The sequence below is a fragment of the Ascidiella aspersa genome, chromosome 9 (assembly GCF_963924565.1).
Source record: "Ascidiella aspersa chromosome 9, kaAscAspe10.2, whole genome shotgun sequence".
Classification (NCBI taxonomy): Eukaryota; Metazoa; Chordata; class Ascidiacea; order Phlebobranchia; family Ascidiidae; genus Ascidiella; species Ascidiella aspersa.
The window spans coordinates 5,798,571-5,809,061 of record NC_139455.1 but is presented as its reverse complement, the minus strand read 5'-3'; the positions used below and the strand labels follow the sequence as shown (position 1 = coordinate 5,809,061).

Here is a 10,491-nt window from a genome sequence, read left to right as displayed (position 1 = left end):
TATATCACTACTCAAGGCAGAATGGCTGTCGCTAATAGGATTTAAATCTCAACGTTTTGCAACCATTTTTTGTCTGCTGTTTTTCGTGGCGACCCAATATCAAGTATGCCAATTGTTGGCACGGCTACCAACCAGGACATTGGGCAAACCCATGTCCAACGAAGATCTCAAGCAACAACCTAAAAAATGAATGGAAGCATTCCTTTATAACCGGAAAATACTTTAACAAGAAAATATGCAGAATACTTCTGTACTTATTTGGGTGGAAGTTGCACTTAACTTAGGCGACTGGTGACTTTGACTGGGACTTGACTTATCATTACTATATAAAAAAATTGAACTTCAGCTATTTTACAAATGATTTGACTGGGACTTACAGCACTGTCTAGTGAGAAAGTTTACGAGTATACCAACATAAAATCAATGGAATATTCGCATTCTCTTTTCTTTGTATAGTTACGCTTTTCTATTCGCGCATATATATATAAGGGACTTAAAAAAAGGTATTACAGCTTGTTCAAACCTTAGCAGCTGATCAATTGTAGGGCTAACACACATCAATTCTGCATAATAAAGTTTTCTTGGCCGAAAACTGTTTTTATTCTTGGGTTAAGATAGCATGTGATAGAAGGCTATAACTATTCGCACACATCGTTCGCGTTCATCGTGTCGTTGATCCAACTTGCCAATCTCGGTACGTTTACGTAGTAGCCAGGAAAACGCTCTCCGTCGCGTACGTACCCGCATCCGTAGCCCCAGCTCACGATCCCAATCTGCATCCAGCACGTTTCTCCGGTTTGCGAGTTGACGACCTGCCACGTAGAGTGTGTTACAGCAAGGACGTACAGCATAACGGCCCAGTCTTACCACAAGGTATGAAGCGATTTTGTTCCGAGTAGAAAGGGTCTTGTATATTACTGCTACAAAAAATACCTCTAAAATATTTTTTTTGGCAACAATTCTTTCACTTGTCCGGCGTTGTAGCAAAGCCGAGTTTGCTTAACCTTAGAGGTTATTTGCCACAGAAAGCGCATCGTTAAGGTCATAAGATGAAATCTCACCATCTGCTACATTAATACAAACCTCTGCATGTGATGAGATAATATATTCCGCACAAATGTGCGAACGTAAATGTATTGTTGTAAAAACGACAGGCCTACCTTTCGGACCAATGGTCCACCGCTGTCTCCTGCACAAGTATCCGCTGTTTTATTGGCTCCTTTAAAGGTGGCGCATATCATTTGTTCGGTGAATCGTTTATTTATATCATCCATCCTTCGTACGCTGGCCCTGCAACTGAAATTGTTATGTAGGTTATGTTGATGTGTGTCGCCTGAGCTTCCAAAGTCTTTAACCATTGCGAAAATATCATTGTAGACATCTTTGTGTTTTCGGACCATTTAAGTAACCATTTTTCAGAAAATGATGCTTGATGCTTGATTTAGAGCGGCAAGATTTATTCACATTTTCTCAATTTGACTCGATTGTGATTTTTTTATGGTTGTTAAACTTAAAATGAAATTCATGTATATATTTCGTGACATGAGGGATACTTACTCTTGTCTGCTGAGCAACCTTTGTTCAACTTGTTGGAGTTTATTCGAAGCTAGTATTTTTCGGGGAAAGGCATAGCCTACGACAACTTCGATGTGGCCAAAACCAGTTGCAATGATCGTTGTTCTATCATTTTGATCATTTAACAACCAGTTTACTAAAAATACAATAGTCAAAAGTTTGTCCCTTCTTAGATAACATTTCAGCATTCAAGATTGAATGTATAAAACAACATTTGAAAAACGAATTTTACTCGGGATTCAATTAAAACATTTGGTCAAAAATTTAAAGATTGAAAATAATATACATATTTTGCGGCCCCGAAAGATTTAAAAAAATAAATTTCGGTTCTTGGTTTGAATCCAATCGTTTTCACCTTCTTTTTGGCACAAAACTTCAGGAGAATCATCGTCGGAAATCAATTGTTGGCCGTTTGTATTCAGCATTTCTGCTCGATTCAAACAGCCGCCACTGCAAGGCAAGCACACAGGCCTGACGTAAGGGGATAGCGGCACGCGACCGTTAAAGCCGTCGTCAGAGGGCACAAGTTCACGCCGCTGGTTTAACACCAGCTCCTTACCGATCCGAATCTACAGAAAAGAAGCATTAGAATCCGAGTGAAAGGCAAATAACTGCTGGCAGACTTGGTCAACTAGATAATTTTAGTTTTTTAATTCAATGGATTAGAGTAAAATACGGCTAACAAACCTAATTTGTGAATTGATGATGCGCTTTAATTTTAGTTCTAATCTAATTCAGATTTTACCAAATGTGCTACTTTGTCCAACGGCATTTTTATTCTCTTAGTCAAATCAAAGGATTTCAAATTGATGTAAATAATCAGATGTAAATTTCAGTTCAAATTCGTTTTTTATAATTCGGTAATTCTATTATTCTAACCTATTTTGATAAAACTCAAAATAATCTAAAATTCTAATTCTAATTTAACTTGAAAAAAATGAAATGTTGTAATTTTAATTCTAATCTAATTTAAAAAGCTAAAATAAATCTAGTTGTCCAAGTCTGACTGCTCGGTGTTGATGTGGCAGACAGATATTTCTTTAGAGAGAAAACATATGAAGTTTATGGACCCTTGCATCTCAACCAAACGAATTTTGCCGTTCATCAATGGATATTATAACGGTATTATAAATAAATTGTCTATAGTTACCACATTAAACGGTCATCAGCTTTACGAATGTGATGAAATAACCATTTAGGGCTTTAGGCTATGTTAGTTTTATCATAATACTGTATTTACTCACAAGTGCCACGTCGAAGTCATAATGGTACGCGTTGTTATAATCGTTATGTTGAATGATGTTGCACGGCTGAAAGAACCTCTCTGCCTTTGTGTTGATTTCACTCTTCTTCCACTTTTTGGCCGGCAACTCGAAAACCCCTAACATATTAACAAAAACGTTTATTTAAAGATTGCATTTGTGAATCAACAATTAATGCAAAAGGCTTATCACAAGTGTTTCTGAACCTATAAGTCGAAAATTGCCGGTAACTTTGAATTGAACTTATTTATCCCAATGTTCTATCTTTGTTCGCTTACAAGAAGATCAGTAAAGAAATTGGGTCGCCAAAGCCTTGCTTTATACTTTAGTTTTGGAAAAAAAGGTTGAGAAACACTGGATTAACGCTTAGTATAGGTAAGAAAAAACTCCGTTGACGAAGTTGTATTATTACACGTACAATCGTGATACATAGCAACTATCAAATATTTCTTATGTTAACAAGCCCCTGGTCGACCACTTACCAAGACCCACCGCAAAGTAGCCGTATCGACCATAGATTGCCTCAGCCACGTGCGCAGCTGTTAAAACCCACTTGTCATTGATGAGAGATCCTCCGCCCAAAAGGCCGTGTTTCATACTCTGTACGTCACACAGCTAGCTGTTAGGTTCGAAATGAGTAACTGATGTACTGATTATGCAACTTTTATTGTTCTATACCAGGGGTCGGCAACATTTTTTTAGTCGCGGGCCAAAACCAAACTCAGAAAGGTCTCTGCGGGCCGCACAAAAAGTTAACTAAGAATTGTGTGATTAAAATGTTAGAACCACTGTGAATCAGGCGGGCCTCGGATCTTTTATTGCACTTAAAAACTTGTTTAATTACATTTAAGGAGGTAGGAAAGTGTTGGCGGCAAAGCGCGAAAAAAGGCGTTTGTTTGGTTTAAAAGCTACACGTCGTCATCCATTTTACTAAAGAAAAGTGTAATAAAACATAAAACTACTTTGAGAAAACGCGATGACTTTAATAGTTAATCTAGTTCAGTGTTTCTTAACCTTTCTAAGTCAAGGTGCACATTGCGAGCGAAGCGAGTACGATTTTTTTTGCGTATACCGGCATTCTTTTTAAATTTCTTGCAAGTATTTATTACATTGCCGAAAATAAAATAAAAATGGTAGAAAGTATATGTCCCATATTTTTGAATATGTTTCGACCGAACAATTCCTTTGCATTGATATTTATACAAACAACGAAAGCATTAAAGCGACTTAGCGTTTAGAAGTGAATAGGCAAGTTGCATAGCGGTACCTGTACAGTGTACGTAAATCTCTTTCACCTCAGAAAATATATTCATAACCTGCAAAAAAAGTCACACAGGCGCACGTCCCGCAAACCTAAAGGCGTGTGTTTTAAACGACAAACAAAATTATATTTTACTATGCGTGTTGTTGAGAATGGTGTTGTTGCATTCACTGATTCATCTTGTGCAGGTTGCCGAAACGTTGGAGAAAATAATGACATTTCGTTGTTTGCGAAACAAACCGTTTGAGAGAACAAGAGCAGTCTCTTTTGGTTAAGTTGTGGTGTGGTTTGGTCACTTTTTTTAGGAGCAAGCAAGCTAGCGTTCGCGCTAGCAGCAATTGCTTAAGAAAGAGTCAGCGTTGGCGTTCAAAAAAAGTTCTATATTAGTTGTGTGCGTACACAAGGTCAGAAACAAGCCGTTAAGCAGGAACAAAAGGTGGGCGTAACACTTCGTTTTAGTATATTATGCCTGGCAGCAACAGCATATGTATTAACAGACTAAAAGATTGACAGACACTTCAAAAACAATTATTTGATTCTGTAAAGTTATGCCGAGCTTACTCGATGAAGAGTTCCAATCCTTCGGAATATAATCGCCTGCCAAGGCCAAGCCCTCTCGGCTGCTTTGCCAGCAATCACCCTTCCACCACTTTTTACTTTAAGTATGCTCTCATTGTCGCCGGCAATTCCGCATTCGCTGTAGTCTGCAACAATACGGGTGAAAAACTCATTTAGGCGTAGTTCACCCAAACCAACACGGCCCATTGAGCAGATAACGGCGCACAAGCGACTTTGTTTCGCGACTCCCTTTTTAGTTTTGAAAAACCTATACAGCCTCCTATTTTATGTGTATTACACATAGACCACAATACAATCTTGTACAATTCGAAAAAAAGTTCACATTTCTTGATAGATTGCTTCAAAATTAGTTGAATTGAGTTGTGCCATGGTGACGTCATAAAACTGCAATGGTGACGACATAAACACGACACGTTTACTGAAACAAACGAAATTTGCACAATTGTTAAACTAGCGGTTGTTCTTGCTACTCTACTGCTATCTTTTGTTTATATTGTTTGTTTTTTGTCAATTATGCGTATGGCAAATAGCACACGACGATCTCCCATACCTCTTGCGACCCCCAGGGTGGGAACCACTGTTGTAAAGGGAGGCTTAGAACAAAGTTTAGAAACGTTTTTTTCACTGGGAATGTATACCCAAACAAATAAGAATAGACAAGCTGCTACATAGCTTTTACGTGGCAAACTAAAACCTTAGATGAAGAGCTGTAGGAAAAGCGCTGATCTTCTTGGACACCATTCACAAAAATTATGATTCACCCAAAGCTGTTGCAGTAAATCTTAAAGAATGCTGTTCTTTAATTGTGTATATAGTATTAGATAGAATGGAAATTGAAAAAACTCATAAATGGGAGTCGGCTCTCTATGTGACTAAGTGTGACAAATGCTATACCGAAAGATATATTAAGCACGTGCTGAAAAAGCCGGTCGTGAAAATGTTGTTTTGAAGTGAAACGCCTAAACAAACGATACATTTATTTTACCGTTTCCTCGTTTGTTTTCAAAAACAAGGTAACAAAATCTTGACCTTTCTATACACTCACCAAACGTGGAATTGAAGACCTTATCCAAGCTTTTGTATAGTAGATAGTAGCTCTCCAGGTGAATGTAGTTGGCAGGCTTGCTGGCCAACTTTGTAAGCCCAAGATTTTGCTTTGATGGCCAGCTGCAGTTCTTGCAAGAACTAACGCTGTAAAACTAATTTGAACACTAATAGAGGTTTTCAGTTCTTTTTAAATAAAGTCTCCGAAGACATTAATCTGAAATTTAAAACATAGATCACAAAACATGACAAAGGGTTCTTCAAAGCAAAATGTAGTGTACTTTTAAGGTTCATATTGGATCCCCAACGCTGCATATAAAAGCAACTTTATAAACGAACTGATTGCAATACCGCCTTAATTAAGGAAACTGAAAAGCTCTACTACTGTGAATCCTCAAATAAATCAACAAAGCTTTCAAACTGCATAAAACGTCCCACGGGGTAATACTGACACAACAAATAGCGTTCTTAAGTCACATTTGCAAGATCTTACCTGTAAGTTGTCTCCATAGATGAGTTCCAAACGTTGTTTGGTTGGCTCAGGGCTGCCTTCGTTGTCGCGACCTACAAATCAAACGCGTTGCTATAAAAGGAAAAGTAATTTGGGTCTAAGCACAAGAAAGTACGCAGAGTGTTATTCCACAGTTGGTAATTTTTTTAACGTGGATATGCGTTGTGGTATTTTGTTTTAACGTTGATATGCGATGATGTATGTGTGTTGAAATGCGACGTGTGTAACATGGGACGTATTTTTTGTCAAGGTTCAAGAACCGCAAAACTTTTTTGCGCTAAATGTAATTTCGCATATATTTTATCTTACTAAGCTCTATAATCTAAGGTGACAGGTTGTTAAAAACGCATTTTTTCTTCTAGATGGTCCTAGAAACTGTTTGTTTCTTTCCAGGAAAAAACGGTAAGTTTGCTTAGACCAGGGGTTCTTAAACTTTTTTTACCGCCGACCCCTAATATTTTTTTTTGCTTTGCATGGACCCCGATAGACAAGAAATGCCACAAAATGACGTCACAAAACAAATAGACGTCATGACTCTGTTATTTCGGTCCGAAAATTTTGAAAGTTAAATGGAGTCAACTATACATTCAGTCCAAAACCGTTCAATTTTCAATTAAAGTGTTTTATTTAAAAAAATAATTACCTTAAGTATACACTAGTTTTTTAACTAGGCCTTCATTGACCCCCTAAAACTAGTTCCCCAGGGGGTCCATGGACCCCAGTTTAAGAACCCCTGGCTTAGACGGTCCAAACCACTGTGCTTAAATTAGACGCGTTACTGGGCTAAGACGGAAGGGACCATTAAGACATTTTAATGTTGTTTTTTTTTTCAACGAGCGAGGCAACACTTTGTGACTCTGCAAATCCAAGTCACATAGCCACGATTTTTTCCATAAGAAATATAAGTATTTTTCAAAAATTGGAAATAAGCAATCGTGGTTTAAAATTGTGAAGCAATTTTGTTAACTTGCACGATAAAAGTCTTAGCGCAAAGTTTTTTATCAGTCCTTAACACTTGGGCTAGCGAGGACAGTTGGGCGACAGCCTAGATGGTTGCGATCTTAATTTTGTATATTGGTTGTCTTGAAACAAAATGAAACCCAATAATTCGATTATATAATAGTTATTACCAAAACAAAGTACGGTAAGCCTGTTAGCACGTTCTGTGGGCGCATAAGACAACAAATGAGTACTAAAGTATCGGGGCCTTTAGATAAGTTTTAAAATTTGTTTTAATATATTCTCTTAATGACTGCCCTTTCATCTCAGGCACTCTTTTCGAATAACTAACAAGTCAAGTCCCAGTCAAAGTCATCGGTTGCCCAACTCAAGTCCCAGTCAAGTAATTCAATTAGAGCAAGTCAAGTCAAGTTCTTAATTGTCATACAAATAAAACGTTAACTGATAAACTCGTCCGATTATGAGCAATAACTCAAGTAAAAGATATCGTAAACGCAACGTACAGCAATCAAATTGTTTTATGTGTAAATTTTAAAATAAATATCCCAATTTAATAAATAGGCTTAATCAGTGTTGTAATGACTTAAGTCATTGACTTGACTTAAGTGCACTTAAGTCACTGTTTTCTTTTGACCAAAATGACTTGACTTGACTTAAGTCTTTTGGACAAATGACTTGACTTGGACTTAAGTCATTATGTCAAATAACTTGGTATTAAAGTAAGTGTTTTTCATTAAAATTTATTTTAAGTTTTGCACATTAAACACATTAAGTGCTGTATATTGCGTTTATGTTAGTTTTTTAGTTAAATTGTTGCTTATGATCGAACAATTTTACCAATTTCAATAGTTTAATAATTCACTTTTATATCAATGACATGACTTGAAATTGACGCGTTCTCATAATGACTTGACTGGGACTTGACTTGTTATTTTCGCTTGACTTGGACTTGGTTATTTCCAAATGACTTGTTTGCAACACTGGGGTTAATGAAAAAACTTTATTTTAACCCAAGTGATTTGTCCAAACAACGTAAGTCAAGTCATTTTGACCAAAAGACAAGTCAAGTTAAGTCAAGTCATTACAACACTGGTTTCTGTGTATGACATTTACATGTGAATAAACGGCAGAAAAAGCACACCTTCCGTACGTGCAAATAAATACGTGACGTTTTCTGTCTGGGTATCTCGAGAAGGTGGCAGCGAGCTGGGCATCTAGCAAAACCAGAGGTTCGGTAGTATTCTTCCCCAAGTTGACTTTTGAAAATAATCTCCCTGTGACAAACGTTGTTGCAAAAAGTACGTTTAGAAATTCAAGTAAAGTAATTTGTTACATCACTCCAATTTAGTAGCTTCTAAGTCAGGTCGCAGTCCAAGTGGTTAATACCACATAAGTCAACTATATGAAATTAAACCATTGAAACTACTAAACTGTTCTGAGAAAAAAAGTTTACGTACAAGTGCCAAAAATATAAATTCAAGTTCAACACCCAAATAAAAGAACATAATCACAAAATATAAACCCAAGCCCACGGTTTTAGGTGTGCAAAATTGTGGTAAGCAAGCTATATTGAACATGATTTTATTCACCAAAATTACTCAATCCTAAGTCATTTTGTTTAAATGACTTGAGTCCAAGTCAAGTCGTTTAATGAAAAACTTGTGTCAAGCCAAGTCATATTACTTTGGGTTTGCACCAAACGCATGGCAATACTGGTAAAGGAGTGAGTTGTAAAACCAGCTGAAAAGCTCCTAGACTAGATGAATGGAAATATGTACTATTTGGACAACATAGCAACCAAATTTACGGCAATGTTGTTGTTTTCTTTTTGTAAATTTTTAAGCAATGCAAAGCTCAATTTAACTTTATACAAAACTTTACTTTTGGTGTAGTTGGTTTTTACTTCGTTGAGTTTTTCAACAACGTAGTCAGTGTTGGAAATTTCTTCAGTTAAATCAATAACGGTGTGAGCTTTTCTTGCAAGGACAATGATGCCAAAACTTACAGCATTTGAATACATTTCCATCTAAAAAATATTGGTTATTGTCTCTTATGAGAACTTGCATTATGTTCCCAATAAGTACAGAATGTGAATATCTTTTATTTTAAAACGCCCTTTGAAACGTACTGTCCAAGCAATTATGACAGGAAAAAATATATATTAATTCACAAAATACGTAAACGTTTTAAAACTAAGTTAAGTAATTTGGACTAAATATCGAGTCATTTCGTTAGTAATACTTTTTCATCAAAGCAATCCCGCAATCATAATAAAATTAAAAACAAAAGATCACGATACACTTTACATGGCTGCTGAGAGTGGTCCTTTTGCGGGTGGATCCAGGGGTAGGGGGCATCTATCGAAACTTTTCCCAAACTTTGCTTTGACAAACTTAAAGCTAAACGCATTTGATTTTCGCAACATAATTTGGGTTTTGTGATTTTTTAACTGTTGTTTCATCTAAATTTAAAATACATCTAATCGTTGTAATTTTTTTTATTGACCGGGAACACAATTGATCGAAACTTACGCAAGCAAATAATATGTTTCATAGCCAAAATGATTAGCATTTTTTTATTTGATCATCATCTTACAGAAAACTGTAATCTCGTTGCATGGTTATCGAAAAGTTGTTGGGAGGATTAACAATCCATTCGCTTCGAGACACATTCATATAACTCAATATGGCCGTGTCGCGCATAAAAGAAAATCGGACTCTCACCCTTTCAACAAGTTTCTGGGCGAAGCGAATCGCGTTGGTGAACTCCAAAAATCCCATGTTTCTCGAGCAATCAATCACAAAGGCAATCTCCAGACCTTCTTGGTAATCAGGTTGATTGGCTTGATGATATTGTTCGGATCGGAGGTGACCCTAATGTAACGGGCATCTTTGAACAAAAATACAATGGTTGCCACCATTTTTTCTTAAAAAGAAACGTACTGATGTTCCAATAACTTCGTTCAACGCCTGGTTTGCAAATATTTTCTGTGACAAGCGTTAAACTCAGCGACATAAACAAGCATGAAATGTGCCTAGACATTTGGAATTGTCTTTTTCAAGTTAAAAAACTGCACTTAGAACTCGAATACAATTAAATTAATAATAAATAAAAATATTTTAATATCATCAAAAATGGCCTAACGACATGTCTGTTGCGAACGAAATAACAATGTTCATATATGCTTTCAGTAATCTGTTGTTTATATGATACATTTAATGCTACTTAATTGCAGTAATAATAATGACTCGCTATGTGTAGTGTAGTTATCTTTAAGTTGTTATTGCTCTTTAAATGTT

General features: G+C 36.4%; 1 protein-coding gene across 1 annotated transcript; it reads right to left on the bottom strand.

The window, feature by feature from the left end:
• Positions 1-638: 638 nt before the first annotated feature.
• Positions 639-9,972, bottom strand: LOC146132055 (prothrombin-like). Its single transcript, XM_083397196.1, has 11 exons — positions 9,916-9,972; positions 9,074-9,218; positions 6,215-6,285; positions 5,723-5,876; positions 4,660-4,802; positions 3,320-3,437; positions 2,820-2,956; positions 1,931-2,144; positions 1,558-1,711; positions 1,161-1,296; positions 639-812 (listed from the first exon to the last, which is right to left on the bottom strand). Exons 1-11 carry the CDS (start codon positions 9,970-9,972, stop codon positions 639-641), a joined length of 1,503 nt encoding a protein of 500 aa, XP_083253322.1.
• Between the last annotated feature and the right edge of the window lie 519 nt (positions 9,973-10,491).